Source organism: Vulpes vulpes, chromosome 1 (assembly GCF_048418805.1).
Source record: "Vulpes vulpes isolate BD-2025 chromosome 1, VulVul3, whole genome shotgun sequence".
Classification (NCBI taxonomy): domain Eukaryota; kingdom Metazoa; phylum Chordata; class Mammalia; order Carnivora; family Canidae; genus Vulpes; species Vulpes vulpes.
In genome coordinates, this window is record NC_132780.1 from 104,424,093 (window position 1) to 104,447,818 (window position 23,726).

At 37.2% G+C, this 23,726-nt stretch overlaps 1 protein-coding gene across 2 annotated transcripts in view; it reads right to left on the bottom strand.

Annotated features, from left to right (window-relative positions):
- Nucleotides 1–11,664: 11,664 nt before the first annotated feature.
- TOMM70 (translocase of outer mitochondrial membrane 70) overlaps nucleotides 11,665–23,726 on the bottom strand; it is a 34,570-nt gene continuing 22,508 nt past the window's right edge. The window contains exons 6-13 of one of the 2 annotated variants that reach the window (XR_011994508.1): nucleotides 23,512–23,719; nucleotides 20,740–20,874; nucleotides 19,628–19,735; nucleotides 18,683–18,799; nucleotides 16,861–16,958; nucleotides 15,994–16,116; nucleotides 12,839–13,736; nucleotides 11,665–11,842 (exon numbers count right to left, since the gene is read on the bottom strand). Coding sequence is in view for 1 of the 2 variants with exons in the window: in XM_025989933.2 (XP_025845718.1) it covers nucleotides 13,583–13,736; nucleotides 15,994–16,116; nucleotides 16,861–16,958; nucleotides 18,683–18,799; nucleotides 19,628–19,735; nucleotides 20,740–20,874; nucleotides 23,512–23,719 (943 nt within the window). In the remaining variant the exon portion in view is untranslated. Of the gene's footprint in view, nucleotides 13,737–15,993; nucleotides 16,117–16,860; nucleotides 16,959–18,682; nucleotides 18,800–19,627; nucleotides 19,736–20,739; nucleotides 20,875–23,511; nucleotides 23,720–23,726 lie in introns of both variants that reach the window. The other variant, XM_025989933.2, reaches the window with a different exon arrangement.

Sequence of the window (23,726 nt, forward strand, 5' to 3'; positions counted from 1 at the left end):
AAACTGATTTTGGTTAGAGAATCTTGCAGTAAACCCAGTATCTGTGAGAATGATCTGCCTGATGTGTGTGTGGCGAGCCTAGGAGCCCTCTGCCTTGGATTCCCTCTTAGTCCCCAGAGAACACCTTGTGGTATTTCCTTCAGAGAAGAGCTCAATAGTCTGAAAACTAGTGGACAAGCCATCCTAGCTATCTCGAGGACGCTATGGAAGGAAAGACACTTTACCTTTATGTAGCATTCCTATAACAGATAAAGCACATGGATGCTAGAACTTGTTTGGTATTTCATTAAATGCGTGTCATCTTGTCCTTTCGGTGTCGTATTTGGGCGATCCTGCCTTCTGGTACATTAGAACGCGGAAATGAATGAATGAAGGAGGCTTCTCCATTAGCAGGTAACATTTCATTCTACAATGTGTGGTAACATGCCCCCTGTTAAGAAAGTGATACCGATCACAGCCAACCTTGGATTTGGTCCGCTTGCAACAGAACACTGCTGTTCAAGGCCATGAAAATGTTTTGGTCAAAGGTCATTCCCCTGTAATCCCTCACTTTCTGTTGAGCAAAGATACTTTTTTGCATAATACATGTTGCAATCCTTCTCCTGCAGCTCAACTAAGGCAGCACATTTAACTAATTTACATGACTCCCTTAGAGTCCCGATGTCTTTTGTTGAAATAAGTCAGGATATGCCGCTCAATATTGGCCTCGCCTGTAAGGTTGAGAGCTAACAGATAATGGGTTTTGCATTGGTTGCAAATGAGTAAATTACTGACATTACAGGGTTTAAACGGACTATTGGATTGTGACTTCAAGTGGATGTTTAGGGAAGGGCTTCTTGCTGCCACCAAGTTAGGTCTGTGCAAAGTCTACTAAGTAAAAAAGGGTTTAGACAGTAGTTTTCAAGATCAATGTTCTGCTCCACTTGTAGTAGTTTTAAGTCTTTTATGCTCCCTCCTAAGACTGTGGGGTGTGTTTTGGTGGTGAGTGGGTCTGATGAAGCCAGGGGACGGATGGCAAGGGAAAAGCTGTGTGTTCTGTGACGTCTGCAGTGGCCACACTTTGCCAGTGCAGCAGCTTTCATATGGGCTTTTCTCCTTTATGCCTTACAACCACCTTTGTGTTGCAGTCACATCTTTCTTGTTAAATTATTATCTTCATTCAGTTCTATTCTTGAGCAAAGATTAAAGAAAAAGTAAAAGCTAGTTATTGGAAGAGAGAATGCACTTCAGGATAAAGTGGTCTTGTTAAAATCAAAAATTAAAAAGTTAAGGTCCAGGGGTCCCTGGCTGGCTCAGTCCGTGAAATGTGTGACTCTTGATCTTAGAATTGGGAGTTCAAGCCCCACCTTGGGGTTATAGATTATTTAACAACAACAACAACAACAAAAAAAAAACCAAATTAAACTCCAGATCTACCATCAAATAACCAAAACTCAAACATGCAAGGACATTACTTCTTATTCAGTAATTACTTCATAGCTGGTTCATAATTCACCAAGTGAACAAGAATCTGGAAGAACAGAGCATGGTGGGCAAGCTGTAATATTCTAAATGTTGTGATTCCTAGCTCTTCCTGAAATGTGTTCCTTGGTGCTCAAGTGTTATTACTCTTGTGTCTGTAGATTCATTCTCAGAGTTTCTCCCTTGAAACCATACCATCCTGTAAAAAACTACTATTTTTTCACTACCTTGCTTTTTATTATTAGTCCATCACAATATTACATCAGTTCAGGTGTACAGCATACGTCCTGCTGTCTCACCACGTGTGTACTGCCATCTGCCACCATACAATGCTGATGTAATAACAAGGACTGGACTCCCCACACTCTACCTTTCATCCTCCTGACTCACTCATTCCATAAGTGGAAGTCTCTGTCTCCTCTTGCACCCATTTTGCTCCCCTGCACCGCCACAACCATCAGTTTGTTCTGTGGGTCTCTTTTTCTTTGTTTATTCATTGTTTTGCTTTTTGGGTTCAACATACAAGTAAAATCATATGGTCTTCTCCTTTCTCTTATTTAGCATGATACCCTCTGGGTCCATCCATGTTGTCCCAGTGGGCAAGCTTTCATCTGTTTTATGGCTGATACCGTTGTATATATAGATCACATCTTTATGCATCCCTCTGTGGACGGACACTTGAATTGCTTCCTTTATTTTGTTTATTGTAAATGCTGCAGTAAACACAGAGGTACTGGGCACCTGCGTGGCTCCGTGGTTGAGCATCTGCCTTTGGCTCAGGTTGTCATCTGGGGGTGCCGGGATCGGGTCCCTCATCCGGCTCATCGCCAGGAGCCTGCTTCTCCCTCTGCCTGTGTCTCTGCCTCTCTCTCTATCTCTGTGTCTCTCATGAATAAATAAAATCTTAAAAAAAAATAGAGCATATAACTTAGAATTAGTGTTTTCATGTTTTTTTGGTGGGGGGAGGGGTAAATACCCAATAGTGGAATTACTGGATTATGAGGGCTATTTTTAATTTTTTTGAGGAAACGCCATACCATTTTTCAGTGGCTACACTAATTTGCATTCCCATCAGCACACAAGGGCCTCTTTTTCTCCACGTCCTCACCAACGCTTATTTCTTTTTGATTCTACAAATCTGACAGGTATAAAATATCTCGTTTTTGGTTTTGGCTTGCATTAATCCTAATAATTAGTGATGTTGAGCATGTTCACGTGTCTATTGGACATCTGTTTGTCTTTGGAAAAGGGCCTCTTAAGGCCCTTTACCCATTTTTTAATTGGGTTATTTTTATGTGGCTGAGTTGTATAAATTCTTTGTAAATTTTGGATATTAACTCATTATCAGATATATCATTTGTGAATATCTTCTCCCATTCAGTTGCCTTTTTGTCTTGTTGGTAGTATCCTTCACTGTGCAAAAGCTTTTTTTTTTTTTTTTTAAGATTTCTTTTAATTCAGTTATTGGGGGGGTTGGCACAGACACAGGCAGGAGGAGAAGCAGGCTCCATGCAGGGAGCCCGACATGGGACTCAATCCCGGGTCTCCAGGATCACGCCCTGGGCCGAAGGCAGGGCTAAACCGCTAAGCCAATAGGGCTGCCCGTAAAAGCTTTTTATTTTGATGTAGTTCTAGTAGTTTAATTTTGCTTTTGTTTCCTTTGACTGGAGAGAGAGATATAGAAAAATGTTGCTATGGCTGCTGTCAGAGAAATTACTCCTGATGTTTTCTTCTAGGACATTTAGGTCTTTAATCCATTTTGAGTTTTATTTTTGTGTATGGTGTAAAAAAGTGGTCCAGTTTTCCCAGCACCATTTATTTATTCAAGAGACTTTTTCCCCATTGAATGTTCTTGTTTCCTTTGTCATAGATTAATTGACCATATTAATTGACCAGCTTTGTAATGTATCTTGAGATCTGGGATTGTGATTATCTCCAGCTTTGTTCTTTTTCAAAGTTGCTTTGGCTATTCAAGGTCTTTTGTGGTTCCATACAAATTTTATATTATTCTAGTTCTGTGAAAAATGCTGTTGGTATTTTAATAGATTTCACTGAATCTGTGGATTGCCCTGGTTCTTCCAGTCATGAGCATGGAATGTCTTTGCATTTGTGTCATTTTCAGTTTCTTTCACCAATGGTTTTTTTTTTTTTTTTTTTTTTTTTTTTTATAGTTTTCAGAGTACACGCTCCTTCACCTCCTTGGTTAAATTTATTCCTGGGTATTCTTTTTGATGCAACTGTAAATGGTATTGTTTTCATAATTTCTCTTTCTGCTATTTGATTATTAGTGTATAGAAGTGAAAGTGATTTATGTGTTAATTTTGTATTCGTTATTTCTAATAGTTTGTGTGTTTTTTTTTTTGGTGGAGTCTTTAGAGTCTCCAGTGCATAGTATGTTATCTGCAAACATTTTAACTTCTTCCTTATCAATTTGGATGTCTTTTATTCCTTTTTCTTGTCTGATTGCTGTGGCTGGGACTTCCAATACTATGCTGAATAAAAGCAGCAAGACTATTGGGTATCTTTATCTTGTTCCTGATCTTAGAGGAAAAGCTCCCAGTTTTTCACCATTGAATAAGATGTCAGCTATGAGTCCTCACCCCCCCCCCCCGCAACCATCATCAAATATGGCCTTTATTATGTTGATATATGTTCCTTGAAAACCCACTTTGCTGAGAGTTTGTATCATGAATGGGTGTTTAATTTTATCCAATGCTTTTTCTGCATCTGAGATGATCATATGATTTTTATCCTATTTGTTCATGTGGTGTATCATGTTGATTTTTTTCAAATAGGGAATCATCTTTGCATCCCTGGTATAAATCCCACTTGATCGCAGTGAATGATCCTTTTTAATGTATTGTTGAATACAGTTTGCTAATATTTTGTTGAGAATTTTTGCATTTGTGTTCATCAGAGATACGGGCCTGTAGTTTTGTTTCTTAGTAGTGTCTTTGTCTAGTTTTGTTACCAAGGCAGTGCTGGCCTTGTAGAATGTTTGAAAGCTCTCCTTCCTCTTCTGTTTTTTGGAATAGTTTGAGAGAATAGGTATTACCTCTCCTTTAAATGTGTGGTAGAACTTACCTATGAATCCATCTGCTCCTCGACTTTTTTAGGAGTTTGATTACCAATCCAGTTTTGTTACTAGTAATTGGTCTGTTCAGATTTTGTTTCTTTCTGATTCAGTTTTTGAAGAATATAGGTTTCTAGGAGTTTATCCATTTTTTTCTAGGTTGTCCAATTTGCTGGTATATATTTTGTAGCATTGTAATCCTTTTGTATTGTGGTGTTGACTGTTACTTCTCTTTCATTCATTTTGATTTTATTTATGTCTTTTTGAGTCTGGTTGGAGGTTTATCAGTTTTATTTTTTTGAAGAAATAACTTGGTTTCATGGAATTTTTTTTCAATTTTATTTATTCATGAGAGAGAGAGAGAGGCAGAGACAGAGACAGAGGCAGAGGCAGAGGGAGAAGCAGGCTCCCTGCAGGGAGCCCGACATGGAACTGGATCCCGGGACTGCAGGACCACACCCTGAGCCAAAGGCAGATGCTCAACCACTAAGCCACTCAGGGGGCCCTCATCGATCTTGTTTGCTTTTTTTCCTTTCTTTTTTTCCCAGTCTCTATTTCATTTATTTCTGTTCTGATCTGTATTATTTCCTTCCTTGTGCCAAACTTAGGATTTGATTTTTCTTCTTTTTCTAGTTCTTTTAGGTGTAAGTTTAGATTGTTAATTTGTGATTTTTATTTGTGGTAGGCCTGTATTGCTATAAATTTCCTTAGAACTGCTTTTGCTTCATCCTAAAGATTTTGGATTACTGTATGTTCTATTTTCATTTGTGTAGTTTTGTTTTTTTTTTAAAGAAAAAAAGTTTATTTATTCCTGAGAAACACGGAGGCATAGACATAGGCAGAGAGAGAAACCAGTTCCCTTTGGGGAGCCTGATGCAAGACTTGATCCCAGGACTCCAGGATCACAATCTGAGGCAAAGGCAGACACTCTACCACTGAGCTACCCTGGTGCCCCTGTATGTAGCTTTTTTTTTATTAATTTTTTAAAAATTTTTATTTATTTATGATAGTCACACACACAGAGAGAGAGAGAGAAGCAGAGACATAGGCAGAGGGAGAAGCAGGCTCCATGCACTGGGAGCCCGATGTGGGATTCGATCCCGGGTCTCCAGGATCGCGCCCTGGGCCAAAGGCAGGCGCTAAACCACTGCGCCACCCAGGGATCCCTGTATGTAGCTTTTTTATTTCCTTTTTCTTTGTAACCCGTTGGCTGTTTAGTAGCATGCTGTTTAGGTTCCATGTTTGCATTTTTTTCAGTTTTTTTCTTATGACTGCTTTCTGGTTTTATACTGTTGTGGTTGGAAATGATGTATGATATGCCTTCTTAAATTTATTGAGATTTGTGGCCTAAAATGAATGATTTGTCCAGGAGAATGTTCCTTGTGCACTTGAAAAGAATGTGTGTTCTGGTTTTGGAAGAGATGTTCTAGGTGTATCTGTTAAGTCCATCTGGTTTAATGTGTCACTGAAAGACATGGTTTCCTTATTCATTTTCTGCCTGGATGATCTATCCACTGATGCAAGGGGGTGTTAAAGTCCCCTACTGTTACGGTATTACTATCATTTTCTTCCTTTATATCTTTTAATATCTGCTTTAGATGCTCGAGTTGGGTGCATATATATTTACAATTGTTATGTCCTCTTGTTGGACTGATCCCTTTATCATTATGTACTGGTCGTCTTTATCTCTTATTACAGTATTTATTTTTATTAAAATTTTTTATTTACTTATGAGACAGAGTGTATGTGCACAAGTGTGGGGGTGGGGAGAAGGGGGAGAGGGAAAATCAGGCTCTCTGCTTGGCAGGGAGCCTGACACGGGGCTGGATCTCAGGACCCCAGGATCATGACCTGAGCCAAAGGCAGATACTTAACCAATTGAGCCACCCAGGCACTGTCATGAGACTATAGTTTGCCAAAATGGTAAAATCTTAGATCCTTCACAGTTCTTAACATAAAGCAGACACTGAAATAAAAGTTGTTTAATATAGCAGTTCACTGATAATTTAGATGATGGGCTATCTCTGCAAAGAATCTTACCTGCTTTATCTGGTTCCCTTTAAACTTTACATCCTCCAAATTAATTCCCAGGAGTCAGTTTTAGTCTTGGTCTTCTTGCTCTACAATTGCTCTGGAGCCTTCTCTGTAGAGCCCTCCCATGGCTTCTAAGACAAAGCTTGCACAAAGTCCTGTTTTCTTGCAGTGCCAACAAAATTACTGGAGAAATTAAGCTGTCTGAGCTCTGAAAGGCAACAGTCATGTATTGGTCTTTTAACCTTTCCCACCTTTCACTCCCTCCCCTTCTTTGGTTGGGGCCAGGCAGCACAGCCATTTCTGTCCCAGTGTTCAGCAGGATGTTGAATAAACCTCTGTTATGAAGACCATCTAGAATAGCCTAAGAATACAAGCTTTCAACCCCTTACAGAATTTGTGCACTGTCCCCTTAAAATAAACCAGACTGTAGTTATTTTCATATTGCCTAAAAATATTTGGAAAGTGTCTTTATTTTGATGTTTCTTTTATGTAGTGGCAGAAGCATCCCAACTTTTCTTTATAAACATAGTGTTTCACTCGTGCAATATTAGTGATTCAGCAATTCTAGACATTTGTCCTTTTTGAGCTAAGTGTATCCTTATTTCACTCATCCCAACACCCAGCTCTCCTCTGGAAATCATGAGTTCTAAGAATTTGTTTTTTTATCTCTTATTTCTGTTCCTTAAATTCCACATATGAGAAATCATATGCTATGTGTATTTCTGATTTTACTTAGCATTGTATCTTCTAGGTCTATCCATATTGTTGCAAATAGCAAGATTTCATTATTTTTGTTTTTAAGATTTATTTACTTGGCACACAGAGCACAAGTACAAGCAGGGGGAGAGGGAGAAGCAGGCTCCTCAAGTAGCAGAGAGCCCAATGCAGAGCTCGATCCCAGGACTGTGAGATCATGACCTGAGCCAAAGGCAGATGCTTAACCAATGCAGCCACTCAGGTGCCTCAATTTCATTTTTTTTTATGATTAATATTCCATCGTGTGGAATTACTTATATACACACATAAATATCACATCTTTTTTTTTTAAATTCCAATATAGTTAACATACAGTGTTTCTTTCAGGTGTAAAATATAATGATTCAACAATCCTATACATTACTCAGTGCTCACCTTGGTAAGTTTATTCTTAATCCCCTTCACCTATTTCACCCATCTCCCTCCCCAGCTCCCACTCCCACTTTCCCTCTGGTAACTATTTCTCTATAGTTACAAGTCTGCTTTTTGGTTTGTCTCTTTTTTCTTTGTTGTTTCTTAAATCCCACAAGTGCAATCATATGGTATTTGTCTTTTTCTAACTTATTTCAGTTACCATCATACATACCCCTCAGATCCATCCATGTTGCAAATGGCAATGCTTTCATTTTTTACAGTTGAGCAATATTCCACTGTATGTATGCCTGTTTTCTTCATTCATTCCAGTGAACACTTAGGCTGCTTCTATAATTTGGTTATTGTAAATAATGCTGCAATAAGCACAGAGGTGCATATCTTTTCAAATTAGTGTTTTCATATTCTTTAGTAAATACCCAGTAGTAGGAACTACTGGATCATGTGGTAATCTGGTAATGGCAACACTTTTGTCTTTTTTATTTTAGCCATTCTGACAGGTGATGACTCATTGTGGCTTTGATTTCCATTTCATTGATGATTAGTGATGTTGAGCATCTTTCCATGTCTGTTGGCCATCTGTCATCTTCGGAAAAATGTCTATTAAGGTCCTTTGCCCATTTTTAAGTGGATTATTTGTTTTGGGGGGATTGAGTTATAGAAGTCTATATTTGGGATATTGGCCCTTTATTGGATATATCAGTTGTGAATTTCTCCTCCCATTTAGTGGGTTGCCTTTTTGTGGATGGATTCCTTTGCTGTGCAAAAGCTTTTTATTTTGATGTAGTCCCTCCCAATAGTTTAATTTTGCTTTTGTTTCCTTTGAGGAGACAGATCTAGAAAGATGTAACTATCTGATGTCCAAGAAAGTACTGCCTATTTTCCTCTGTGAATTTTTATGGTTTCAGGTTTTATCTTTAATCCATTTTGAGTTTCTTTTTGTGTATGGTATAAGATAGTGGTGCAGTTTCATCTTTTGCATATAGCTGTTCAGTTTCCTCAACACCATTTATTGAGACTCTTTTCCCTGGTGTGTGTTCTTGCCTCCTTCATTGTAGATTGGCCATGTAAGCATGGATTTATTTCTGGGTTTTCTGTTTTGTTCTACTGATCTTTGGGACTCTTTGTGCCAATACCATCCTGTTTTAACTGCTACACCTGTGCAGTATAATTTGAAATCTGACATTGTGATACACCTCCAGATTGCTCTGGATTCTCAAGATTGCTTTGGCTCTTCAGAGTCTTTTTGGGTTCCATACAAATTTTGTAATTATTTGTTTCAGTTCTGTGAAAAAAATATATATATATTTTAAGATTTTATTTGAGAGAAAGACCCCAAGGAGGGGAACAGCAGGGAGAGAAAGAGAAGCAGGCTCCCTGTGGAGCAGAGCCTGATGTGGGGCTTGATCGAGGCCCTCCAGGATCATGACCCGAACTGAAGGCAGACAGCTTAACTAAGCCATCCAGGTGGCTTAGTTAAAAAACATCCAAAAATGTTTTTTTTTTTTTTAAGATTTTATTTACTCATTCATGAGAGGAGAGAGAGAGAGAGAAAGAGAGAGAGAGAGAGGGAGAGAGAGGCCGAGACACAAGCAGAGGGAGAAGTAGGCTCCATGCAGGGAGCCTGATGTGGGACTCGATCCCAGGACTCCAGGATCAGGCCCTGGGCTGAAGGTGGCGCTAAACCGCTGAGCCACCCGGGCTGCCCAAAATGTTGTATTTTGATAGGCATTACATTTAATCTGGAAATTGCCCTGGGTAGTATATACATTTTAACAGGATTGGTTCTTCCATTCCATAGGCATGGAATTAATCTGTTTTATAGTTTTCAGAGTATGTCTTTTACCTCCTCGGTTAAGGTTAATCCTAAATCCTAGCTAGCTATTTTATTCTTTTGATGTAATCATAAATGAGATTTTAATTTCTTTCTGCTACTTATTAGTGTATAGAAATGCACCATTTCTGTATGTTGATTTTGTATCCAATTTTATTGAATTTATCAGTTCTGATAGTTTTTTTAACGGAGTCTTTAGGGTATACAATACTTCTATATATAGTATCGTGCCATCCACAAAAAATGAAGTTTTACTTCTTTCCAATTTGAGGTCTTTTGTTCTTTCCCTTGTCGGATTGTTGTGCTTAGGGTTCCAGGACTGTGCCGGACACTCAGAAGTGTTGAGTGATTATCCTTGCTTTGTTTTTGGTCTTAGAGGAAAAGCTGAGTTCTTTACCACTGAGTAGGTTAGCTGTAGGTTTTTTCATAAATAGCTCCTATGTTATGGTTCTGGTAAGCCTACTTTGTTGAGTTTGTCATGAGTGGATATTGTACCTTGTCATATGCTGCTTCTTCATCTATGGAGATGATTCTATTGTTATTAATAGGGTATAGTACACTGATTTGTAAATTTTGAACCACCCTTACCTCCATGGAATAAATCCTACTTGATTGGGATGATTTAATGCATTAAATGATTTGGTGTGTTAATATTTTATTGAGGAATTTTGCATCTATTTTCCTCAGAGAGATTGGTGTGTCAACTTTTGCCTCCTACCTGAATAGCACAGCCTTTGGTCCATGATCACATGTAGTTTACCTCACAAATGCCCCAGTTCTTGATTAAACCTCAACACTGTGGCCTAAGTGTCCATTCATCGCCTAAACCACCTTTAGCCAGAATTTAAGAGTATGTGAAGATGTGCTGTACTTGGAGATACTCAGGATTCCTTCAAACTGTAAGTCAGCTTACACTCAACAGCCAAAGGAGTGTGCGTCAGTTTCCTAGCACTCCTGTATACTGCCACAATGCTAAGGGACTTAAAACAACAATCTCTTAGTCTTCGAGTACTGGAGACCGGAAGTCCAAAATCAGTTTCACTGGACTGAAATCCCTGTTGGCAGGGCCAGACTGGGCTCTAAGCAAAAACTATTGCTTTTTCAGTTTTTGTGGCTGCCAGCGTTCCTCGGCTCGAGGCCATTCTCTCCAGTCTCTCCCTCTGATCACATTCTCTTCTCTTTTTCTGTGGTTTCTCTCTTACAGGCACACTTGGAATTACCTTTGGGGCTCACTGAGATAATCCAGCATAATCTTCCCATGTCAAGATCATTATTTGAATCCCATTGGCAAAGTTCATTTTTCCCATCAATTAACATTCACAGGTTCCAGCAATCAAGATGTGGGTATCTTTCGGGGGACATTATTCTATCACAGTGTGTTAAGGTTTGAAAATAGATCGAGCCTTAACACACTGTGATAGATGTTAAAGTTCTATCACTTTATTTACAAATCAGTTTACAGAGGACTGAGGTTAGAATTCTTACCCCCCCCCCATGTTATTTCCTTATAAATATAGCAAAGAACCCAGTGTACCCAGGACAGTCTTAATTATTACTTTTATACTCAAAAGTTTAACCACTCTATGGTCCTCCTATTTGTAAAGAGCCTTAATATGACAGCTGAGATCTGCCAGAATGGTTTAATCTAGAATTAGAATTTTCAGGCCTCTGGAAATTCAATCTGAATTATTTTAAAACCAAAGCTTCTTATTGTTTGGGATGTATTCCCTATGTATCGCAATTAATAAAGGATAGATAGGCATCCTTTCTGAAAGACTACAAAGTGGCTGCAAACTGATCAAAACTCGGTGAAACCAGTTTGAAGATCACGTTAGTCACAAGGCGCAGGCCTGGTTGGCAAACTTCTAGGCTGCCGTGCAAGCACGGGCAAGGCATGTATAAGCAGGAATAAAGAGAGCTGGCTCTGCTAGCTCTTCTTAGAGCTTTGTTTTACCATGAAGGAAAAATATTCTTAGGAAACGTTCATCATTCAGACTAAAAACTTAATTTTGCTGTATATACTAACTTGAAAACATGAAAATAGTTTGAGCCCACAAGAGAATTATTCATTTATCATAGTATTGAGTAAAAACATAAACTACCTATCTTTTGTTTAAAGAACAGATAGAAAAGCTTGAATTTAATATTTATTTGGTGAATTTACATGTGAGGTCATTTACAAAAAAAAAAGATACAGACAGATGCAGCTTTCAGTGCAGTTTCAAATGTTTTTCAGAACAAGCAATAGTCCATGAGGATTTGGAATGATAGTATTGAATGGCACATGCTTCAATTTTCCTTCGTGTGTTTTTCTACCCAACCCCAAAGGGTAGGAAGGGAGAACAGAAGAAAATACCAGTGTTAATATAAATACAGCCATGCAAATAAAAACTTCAAGTCAGAGGTTATTCAGAGATGTAGAACATTTCTGTATTCAGGGGTTATGATAGTTGGTACATAATTTAAAAATTAAAATGCAGAGTTCCTCCATTATCCAAGCCATCTTAAATTATGTTAAACTGTTCCCACTAAAAGCCTCCTCAGTATTTTCCAAACTCTGACTTTGGAAGGGGTCATTTCTCAGTTTCTAAAAAGATAGTATTTGTAGACAAAACCTTTTTGACTTCACAAGTATACAGCACCCTCTTGGAGGGGCACAGTGCTCCTTTACTACCAAAAAAATGTATAAACTCTAATTAGATTTCATTTCCTGAAATGTAACTGAAGGCTTGCTCTTTTACTATACTCAGACTTAAATAAACCTCTCCCAACCCCAAATATCTCCGAGACAGCCTTGAGAACACAACCTTTCTCCCACCAGAAAAATCCCACATATAAACAAAAGGATGATCTATAAAAGTGACAATTGGAAAAACAAAACCCAAAGTGATTTCTAAGTAAAAAAGGTAATGATAAAAATCTGTCAATATTCCTAAGACCTAGAAATGGGCAGTCAGGCCCTCGAGACCAAGGTTAGCTCAAAACTAAAAAGCATTTCCACATTTCTTCAGCACCTTTGAAAATACTGGTTTAATATTCTTTAAGCACACGTAGCCATAGTTAAAGCACTAAACTTATTATCTCAGGAAATACTATGCTTCTGGCTCCAAGAGTTCTGTCCTTTTGGAACCTTTAATCACATTTTCTTCACTACAAATTTTAAGCTAAGTAAACACTGCCACACATCACACTTCATCTTTATACATACAAACAGCCTGAATTTTCTTTAAAAAATACACTATTTTAATAGTGTACCTAATACAGAAAATAGCCACAGGCAATTATAAACCCATTTTATTTCATCTTACCTCTTGCCTGGTTTGCTCTCCCATTAATTTTCAGTCTTCCAGCATATACACCAGAGTATTTTGCTTCTGTGTGATTTACTGTATGAAAGCCAGCTGCGGTGGACTTTTAAGAACAACATACATTATCCATTGGAGTTGAACGGGGCCAAAAGGCTTAAGTTCCACTGAATCTAACCTTCTGCAGGCATGCTGACAGTGGTTTACAGGGTCTGTTTTGCTGCCTTCAAAACAAAATCCCCACGTACGTTTTGTTTTCTAAAAAAAAAAAACTAAAAGGGATTAATTGAATCTAAAAGAAACCTGTTTTACAGCACTTACTATGTTAATTTAAAAGCCAACATGCTGTAAAATACTCATATATTACACGCACACCCACACACACCCATAAAATCATCCAGAATGTAACACACCCCCCAACTCCCCCCGCCCTCCCCGCCAAAAAAAAAAAGCCAAATCAACAAATCAAAGTTTTTATTTGCATGGCCAATTATCTGTACTCTGCAACTTTATTATCCCTTAACAGGTTCTAAGCTTTTGTTGCACAGGGAATAAAAGCTGCAACACTGCAAACTTCCTTCAACAGCCACTCCCACAACACCTAAACATGAAACATGTAACGAATGACAACAGCACAACAGAAACACTAAGTTCCACCATTCAACACAGTTCATGACAGTGTCTTTAGGGTTCAGTTGAAAAGGGAGTAAACTTCTAAAAAGAGGGTCATTCTTCTTTCTCCCTATTTTATAACGTTGGTGGCTTTAATCCATATTTCTTTGCAACTTCTGTCTGCGCATGGGCAGCATCGCAGAGTGAGTATAGATGCGCCATCTCCATTTCCGATTTGGCCAGGTTAATAGCTTTGTTGAACATGTCAATGGCTTTCTCCATATTTCCTCTAAAAGAACAATTTTAAATGTTTCACATCCGACAAGCATTTCACAGAATACAGTGAAGTTTCTGACCACCCAGTTTTAATTACTCTAATAAAATGCTTCTTTGTAAGAAACTAAATAGTGCCTAGCACATAGAAAGCACTCACTGAATGTTAGCTACTATTAAATACTATGTGCTTACATTATACCTTTTATACTCTTGGTTTACAGATAAGAACAGTGAGGCTAGAGAAAGTAAATGACCTATAAAATTATAATCCTGTCTGCTTCCTAAGTTCTGTGTATTTCTATACGACATCATAAGGCTCCTCTAGAAAGCAGGGACATACCTCAGAGAACACTAAAGGTATTCAAGGGCTTTACCTTCACATCTTTGTGAACTCACCTTCTTACCCTACCCTACCCCCCTGCACCTCCACCCTGCTTACGCAGGTTCCCCCGAGTCCCCTGGCTCTCCTACCTACACATAATGCTCAGATTATTTATGGCATCTCTGCCTGACTCTAATCAAACCTTCACTGTTCTAAGGCCCAGTTCAAATACAACAGCCTTATCAAAAATATTTTCTCCTTCCATCCCCAGTGTTCCCACAGATATACTATCATTCTCTGCAAATTGGATGAATATATATTTGTTTCTACCATAGTCTTACTACATCCTTAACTGGACACTTCTCAATTCCCAGAATCTAGAATAATGCCAGGTAATTAGTTTCTGTTTCTTGAGTAAATGGATGAATATACTTGGTCAAAAAAGTATGCCTTACTTGACCTCTTACAATCTAGATGTGGTTAAGGCTTTACATACTTACCAAGAACCAAGAGCTGTTTAAAGTTGTCTTAAATTACCCAGCCATGGGTTGATGCATACATGCTTGTACTCTTACAGTAAGTATTTGTAAAGTCCCTACCATATATGCAATTAAACTCTTAAGAATAGCAGACCTCTGGGGTGACTGCACTTAACCTCCTACCCACAATATATGGCTACAGGACAGACATTTTTTTTTAAAAAAATAACTATTTTTAAGAGTTCATGTTTGGTTATTAGGTAGATAGTAGATTTTCTCAACTGTAGGATAAAGACCAATTTCATTGATTCATTTACATTTGTTTATAAGGCAGGATTTAGTTTGGATTTCTTAAAGTATAACTAATACAGCAAGAAAACCCATCAAAATGCATAAATCAAGGGCTCTTAACCCAGGGTCTATGATTAACTTTACAGCTTTCTTCAAAAAAAGATTAAGAATCAGTATCCCATCCTATCCTATTGTATGAATATTCACTTTAACAAACTGGCAAATAAATGTTTACATGTATTGTCACAAATGTCACCAGCCTATATATATATTCCACCCACTGTGGACCAGAGAGAGGACTCAGTAGGGGCTGAATGACCCGAGCTAAGACAATCCCAACTGATCTTGTTAGGAATCAGTTACTTTGGCATCAGTGAAATGGGACTAATATACTATTTCTACTACTAGATCACTGTGTAACCTTGTTAACCACTTTGCGTATCAGTTTCTACACTCTCTGGTTAAGATCATATAATCCCTACCTTTATAAGGACAGGACTAAAGAGCTTTTGAAATAAAACTTGGAAAAACACCCGAAGTTCAGTACTAGGCTCAGGTCCGTGCCAATACCACTAAGACAGCATACTACTAAATTCTATGGCATAAACAGCTGTCACCTGTTAATGGTGGCTCCCAGATGCAACTCTGGATAAATATTTTTCACAAAACAAGTTATGAGCATTAAGAGTTGCAAAAAATCTTATCTAACTCCTTGATTTTTAAGAAAACTCAGGGGTTTTCTGAGTTTTGGGCTCAGAAAATTGAGGGATGATGTTTCCACGTGTCCAGTTACTTGGCTGGTTGCTTATTTGTAGCAGGATCTGGATCTTCCTGTATTCTGGCAAGAATTCTTATGCTGCACTGCACTGCCTAAGCACACTGTGGGTGTTTTCCTCCAATAGAAATAATATAGATGAAAAGAGTAAATATTAGAGAAAGATCAAATTTTCTTTTCTATTGCATATACTTAAACAACTTTTAACTTTTGTAAGTATGACTTCTAAAGTGAATAAATGAAATAAAGCAAATCAAAGTTGTATAGTTTTTGAGGGAAGCTTCCTTCAAAAGGCATGACATATTAAGAATTTAATGGATACTGACAACAACCTATCTATAATGAGAAGATAACTATCTATGGAGCTGCCTTAAATTTCTTAAGAACAGACTATAGAGGTTACCTTTGCACTTCAATAGTTCCCATGGTTTCATATGCAAAATCACATTTATTGTCAATTTCAATAGCCTTGCTGATGAGCTCCAAACCTCTATCCAGATCTTGCTTCCACTGAAGCTGAAGTAAACTGCAAATGCAACAAGGCAGTCAGATGTGACAGTGGTATAGTCTCAACAGGAATCTAAGTACCTGACTCCATTTCTGCCCTCAATGAATTTACAAGGAAAAACAATCTAAAATAGCATATAATCAGCATTTTTTCCTTCAACTTTATTATGAAAAAAGTGTCCAAAGGTGTAGACTTTATTACTAACTTACCTTGAAAAGCTATATTTTTTTACTTTGTATAAAGCTTTTTTTTTTTTTTAAAGATTTTATTTATTTATTCATGAGAGACACACAGAGAAGAGATAGAGGCAGAGACACAGGCAGAGGGAGAAGCAGGCTCCATGCAGGGAGCCCGATGTGGGACTTGGTCCCGGGTCTCCAGGATCAAGGCCCTGGGTTGAAGGCAGCAGCACTAAACCGCTGAGCCACCCAGGCTGCCCTGTATAAAGCTTTTTAAAAATGTAATTCAAATTCACATAAGAACTGGAAAAATTTATTTTGATACAGAGAACATCTGACAGGATGTTCAGAACTGAAATCTTTAAGGTTAAAAAAGTACATTTACCAATTGCTGTATAAGAATGAAACATAAAATTTCTAAAAATTAATAATGAAGCATCTACAGCATTAAGAAATTTGTCAGTTAACTCACTGATACTATCAGTCCCCTCTACTTCCTTTCTTAATGACCAGAAGAAATCCATCCTATTACATGGAAGAAATAGTTTCTTACAGAAACAAAGAGAACCATAAATATACATACCCTTTATGAACATATGTTGTGGCATTATCTGGTTCCAAATCAATACATTTATCATACATATCATCAGCTTTACCAAACTGTTGTTGATCTGTTAATGCCTACGTGAAGAGATACTTGTTATATTAAGGTAACTGTCAACCTAAGCAATTAAAAGTATATTGTTCACTAATTAAAATTTACTTATCCATTCATTACCAAGTTAAATGTTACAACTTATTTTTTTTATAAAGCACTGTTGTAAATATGAAATCTTAACTGTTCTTTCTTTTTGCCGAGTGGTTACATACAATAGCCAATGATCTGGTACAGTGTAGACTAAAGAAAGCCCCACTCCTGGTGCCAGTTCTAATATCAGATTCTCACAAGTATACTCATGTCACTTGTCATTTATTCATAACTTACCATAAGGGACTTACTTTAAAAAGAACACTCATTTGGAAGAAAATATTCAGTTAAGCGTTAAATCAGAGTCCTTCCTTAGAATGTTGATAAAAGAAAAAGCAGCTACAGTCAACTATTTTGGGGCAAATCCCATGGCAGAAATGGAAGGCTTTGTTGTACGCATACCAGTTCACACTGAGACTTGGCTAGCATCTATCTAAACTCAAGCTTGAGAGAGTAAAAAAGTTACACTATTTCTAATTTTTGTGTGTATAAAGTAACATTTCATGAAGTTACTTCTTTTTTAAAATTTTATTTATTTATGAGAGACACAGAGAGAGGCAGAGACAGAGGCAGAGGGAGAAGCAGGCTCCCTGCGGGGAGCTGATGTGGGACTGGATCCCAGGACCCCAAGATCATGCCCTGAGCCAAAGACAGACGCTCAGCCACTGAGCTACCCAGGCATCCCTCCTGAAGTAAAAATTAAAAGAAGGGCCAAAGGATAGAAATTTTAGACTAGTAAAGTTAGTGTTATTCTGAAGGCAGCATTGTGACAGGGAGAAATGCAATTAGAAAAGCGCTCAAGACAAAGTCCCTAGTATTCGTTTCTTTAAAAGCTATGCAATGGCCTTTACTCTTAGCTGCTTGCAGAAATCTCTGCCCAAAAACCCTTCTGAATTTCATTTCAGTGATGAGAATGGTGCTGTCACTTTCTGGTTTGTTTCTAATCAAACGTAAGGCACAAACCCCAGCGTACTTATTCAATAAAAATGCCATAGTTCTAATGTGTTTGTCCTATTTTAATTTCTATAGTCTATAAGATTTTATATCTTACATGCTTTCACATTTAATAACGTATAGCCAGCAACTAGTGCTTCATTTTTTTTTTTATTACCATCCTATCTAGAAATTCTAAAAACAAAGAGGTAAGATCATTTCAAACTTAATTTAAAGAATTTCTGGGTTATACCTTATACCCTAAGATCTCAGTTCTTACCAATGCAGTGATATTAGGACTTTTTTTTTTTTTTTTAAGATTTTATTTTTGAGAGAGAGAAAGCATGAGCAGGGGGAAGAGGCAAAGGGAGGTCTTTAAAAGGACTGGAAACTGGGGGAGCTGGCTGGCTGGATGCGTCAGTGGAGCATGCAACTCTTGATTTTGGGGTTGTGAGTTCGAGCCCTATGTTAGGCATAGAGATTGCTTAAAATAGAAATCTTTAAGGAGTGTCTGAGTGGACCAGTCAGCTGAACGTCTGACTCTTGACTTTGGCTCTAGTCATGATCTCGGTTTGTGAGATCAAGCCCTGCAGTGGGCTCCACTGGTTATGAAGCCTGCTTAAGATTCTCTCTCCCCTTTTCCCTGTGGTCCGCCCCCACCTTTAAAAGATAAATTAAAAAAATAAAAAGACCACCAACTGAAACTATGAAAAATCACATTTACCTGAGCATATAGTGCATAGCCTTCAGCACACCTTGGAAATTTCTTTATGACCTCTTCAAAACCTTTCATAGCTGCTTGGATTTGTGAAGAGTTGTTTCCAGTATATGCCTGGCGATACTGTTTTAAAAATCAAAACAGGTGTGTCAAATCAAGAATTCAAACTCATGGAATTTAACATGTTACGAAAGTCACACAAAATCACATAAATGTTTCCAGAAAAAGCAGGTGATTTGCTAATCTAATTTGCTGCATCTAAAAGTGTTCCAAGGAAGTATCTCCGGAGCAGGGATCCATGGGCTATCTACAACTATGATTGCATTGCCATTATACAATTTCAAGATGTTCAATAATCTAGAAGGCATACTAACTTGTAAGAAGTTAACTTTGCATATAAATGGGGGAGTTTTAAATCTGATATAATTTATTATCACTTTACTAAAGGTGCTATAAAGCTTCATCTAATAACATTTTCCATCCATAATATAAATATGCTTGTGACCAATTTCTTTAAATCTTTTAGGATTCAGGCTATAGGGTTAACTGGAAGTACTGCATTTCACTAGAAATGGACTTGTTTTACCTGATTTTAGCTTTGTGTTTCTGAATATTCATAAGAGACCAGTTATGCAGTATGATTAAAAAATTATTTCCTCAAAATGCTTTTGTTTTTTGTGCTAGTTTATGACAGAAAAGGAGAACAGTACTGTTTAGAGGAGCAGGAAATCAGGGACAAACACCTATCAAGATGAACTCAAAACATCCAGAGGAGTACAGGAACAATACCTCATTTAGCGAATACACTTCTAGTTCCCTCAACTTACACGTTTTTCTCTTATAGTTATCCTTTGGAGGGAAAAGAGATGATGGTTTTGTAGCCAATGAGATACTTATTTTTGGTAACAATGGGAAATAAAAATGTTTAGGAAAACACAAAGGAGAACCTACCAATGCAAAACATTTCTGAGCTTGTGCCAGAGCGGACTCAGGTCTTAATCTAATACATTCATCAAAATCTGCCACTGCTTCTTCAACTTGATCGAGTAATATTTTCAGCTAAAGAAAAATCACAGATACACATAATTAAAAATAACAGGTGCACCAGTTAAGTACACAGTGGCTCCTATCACAGTTTAGCATAATGCTATGCATGTAATAGTTATTCAATATAGACTTACCTTCTATAAACACTGAACTAGAGAATCCTGTCATTTAAAGAACGATTCTAAAAACTATCACCCAGTTTTTTCATAAGTACCATTAGAAACCCACCATTTTTATATTGCAGTCTTTATATTGCACTCTTATGCAAGAAACCTGTTTTCCTAGAAACCTGAACATCTCTGTGCTTTAAAATTTCAAAGCAGATCAGATATCAGTAATTACCTTTCAAATGTAATCTTAAGGATCAAAATGTCAAGAATTTTAAGAGGTTATCTCAACACTTCATAACAGCCTTCAGACAGAAATATTAGGTAAAATCTCTTCCATCATAAAGAACTTCAGCTTTTCTGTTACATGGATAGCCAGTGCATTCCAAGAAGCCATCCATGTTGAACAGATTATAAAGCCATGTGCTCCCCAGATGAGGCAGAAGCAGGGAATGGTTATTGACACTACATATTTTTACTAAAAAACAAATATGCATATTATAAAACTCCATTCAGAAGCGATGGGGGGGTACTATTTGGATAGTCTAGGACAAAATTTCCTTATAGCAAGAAGCCCACAGAAATCATCCTGTTGATTCTAGCATTAACTCAAAATGTTGAATCTATGTTTCAATGTCATTGAAAACCTAGAAGCCAGAAACACCTGAGAAACAAACTTGAACTGGCAGGCCAACATTTGTAGCCTCCTCTCTTTTTTAATAAACAAATATCAAAATTCAAAGAACAAATATTTAAGATGGGACTAAATAAATGCCAACCCAAACTCTAAAATACTGTGATATTTTATTCACAGCTATCAGAAGTGATACAAGGAAACTTCTGACCACATTCTCAAAAATGGTATCAAATTCCAAAGGTCAGAACTCCTGATAAGAAAATAAACTTTACCTGTCCTCGGTGGTGATAAACATCTGCATTCTGAGGATCAATGTCAGCAGCCATATTAAAATCCTGAGTAGACAGCAAAGGCTGCTGCTGTTGCATGTACATGCTGCCTCTTTTGATTAGAGCATTTGCTCGAAGCTACATAACCAAAATGAGAAAAGGTTCATCATTACCATAATACAGTTTTTAAAAATAACAGCTTAATGAAGTCTGATTCACACACCAACGGCTCATCCTTTAGAAGTTTGTAAGTCAGTCATTTTTAATATATTCACAGAGCTGTGCAACCATCACCACTAATTCCAAACATTTCCATCACCCCCAAAAGAAACCTCATACACATTAGCAGTCATTCCCCATTTCTCCCTAATCCCCAGCCCCTGGAAACTATCAACCTACTTTTTATTTCTACGGATTTATATGATCTGAACATTTCATATAAATGGAATTACATATTATATGTATACATTATATGTATGGCCTTTTTGTGTGCTTCCTTCACTTAACATAAGGTTCATCTATGTTATAGCATGTGCCAATATTTCATTCTTTTCTATGGCTGAATAATATTTCTTTTTCTTTAAAAGATTTTATTTATTTATTCCTAGAGACACAGAGAAAGAGAGGGGGGCAGAGGCACAGGCAGAGGGAGAAGCAGGCTCCATGCAGGGAGCCTGACATGGGACTCGATCCAGGGTCCCTAGGATCACACCCCGGGGTGCAAGCAGCACTAAACCGCTGCGCCACCAGGGCTGCCCTGAATAATATTTCATTGTACAGATATACCATAACTTAGCTGTTCACCAGTTGATAAACATTTGAGTTGCTCCCATTTTAAGCTATTATGAATACTCGTATTAAGTTTTTGTGTTGATATATACACATATATATATATACATTTTAGAGTATGGGTATATACTTTAGAGTGGAACTGCTGGGTTATATGGGTAACTCAATATATTTAACTTTTTTTTTTTTTATATTTAACTTTTTGAAGAACTCCCAAATTAATTTCTAAAGAGACTTTACCATTTTACATTTCTACCAGCAATATGTGACAGCTCCAATTTCTCCATATTCTCACCAATACTTCTAACTGTCCATCTTTATGATTATAGCCATCTTGGTGGGTATAAAGTGATACCTCATTGTGATTTTGGTTTTCATTTCCATATGACTACTGATGCTGAACATCTTTTCATGTTCTTATTGGTCATTTATATATATTCTTTGGAGAGAGGCTATTCAGTCTTTCACCTATTTTTAATTTGGGTTCTATTACTGAGTTCTTTATATATTTCGGATATAAGCAGCTTATCAAATATATAATTCGTGAACATTTTCTCCCATTCTGGGGAGTGTTTTCTCTTTCTTGATGGTGTCCTTTTAATTACAAACATTTTTAGTTTTGATTATTCTATTGTTGCCATATCTAAGGAATCACTGTCTAATCCAAGGTAAGGAAGATTTCCTCGTATCTTTCCTTCCACGAGTTTATAGTCTGAACTCTTAGATTTAGGTCTCTCATCCATTTTGAGTTAATTTTTTGTACAGAGCATAGGATAGTCATCATTACTACTTGCCATTAAAAACAAAAAGTCAGAGTCATGAAAGCAAGAAATAGGTTTCTTCTCCAAAAAACTTTTTTGATGCAAAAGTACATGTAAATTTTCTTTTAATGAAACAAGAATGCCCTCACAATTATAAAACAGAACATATTTGTAATCAGTAGGAATTAAAACTAAAGATCCTTTTTTTTTTTTTTAAGATTTTATTTATTCATGAGAGACAAGAGAGAGCGAGAGGCAGAGACACAGGCAGAGGGAGAAGCAGGCTCCATGCAGGGAGCCCGACATGGGACTGGATCCCGGGTCTCCAGGATCACGCCCTGGACTGAAGGTGGCGCTAAACCGCTGAGCCACCTGGGCTGCCCTGAAGATCCTATTACTAAAGTTATCTTCAATTTGAAAATCTCATTTTTGAAAGGAACTTTTAACAAGTAATTAGTTGTAACTCCTTTTGTTTACAAGAAGATAGTGTGTTAACAAAATCTTAGGCCCTGAAAACAACTTTTATATTCCATAACATACATGAATGATTCATTTGGACTTTAAAAAAGTCAGAATTCACTTACTCAGTGAGGAAACACTACAGAGGTGTTAACAAACTAGTAAGGAATTTAGTTTTAATTGGTAGCTAAGCTCTGTCTTGTTAGAAAACTCATATAATTCCACAGATCTCCCTAAATCTTAATTATGAGAATAATTATGCACACATGAGAACACCTGGAATATAAAAAGCCGTTTCAACACTACTGTAAAAACTTTCAGTATATTTCAGGATATCTCTATATATTTTTAGAACGTTTTTAAATTCATGTAACAAAATTTTTCAGATTAATATATTTATTTTATTAAATGCATTTTATAATCTTGTACTTCCTACTGCATGTTATTTACAGTACTACCTATAGCATTGCTATATCACCCTTACCCCTACAGTCTAGTACAGTAGGCAATGGCTATAAAAGGAAGCTGAAGTTACCAGATGCCATAGAAAAAAGAAAAAAAAAACTCCTTTCCTTGCTAAAGATAAATATCACTGATATTTATGTTTCACTTTCACTATACCAAATCATCATCACATGTAGTTACTTCCAAAATAAAAACAGACTTTTGGAAAATGGCTGAAATGTGAAAAATTCAGCAAAACCTGTAAAAGCCCCATTTTTAAATTATTTTTTTTCACATTTTTAACACACATTTTTAAATGTACCTTCACATTAGCTTCTTTCAAACTGATGACTTTATCTAAATCTGGTTTGGCCGCATTGGCATTGCCAATAAGCAGGTAGAAGGTGGCTCGTAGTAATAATGCTTCTGCCATGTATTTGCCTTGAGCATCTATCTCTTTTGAGCATTCACTTATTATTTTATCATAGTTTTCTTCTTCCATATACTGTTTGGCCCTTAAATATCCAGAACTGAAAA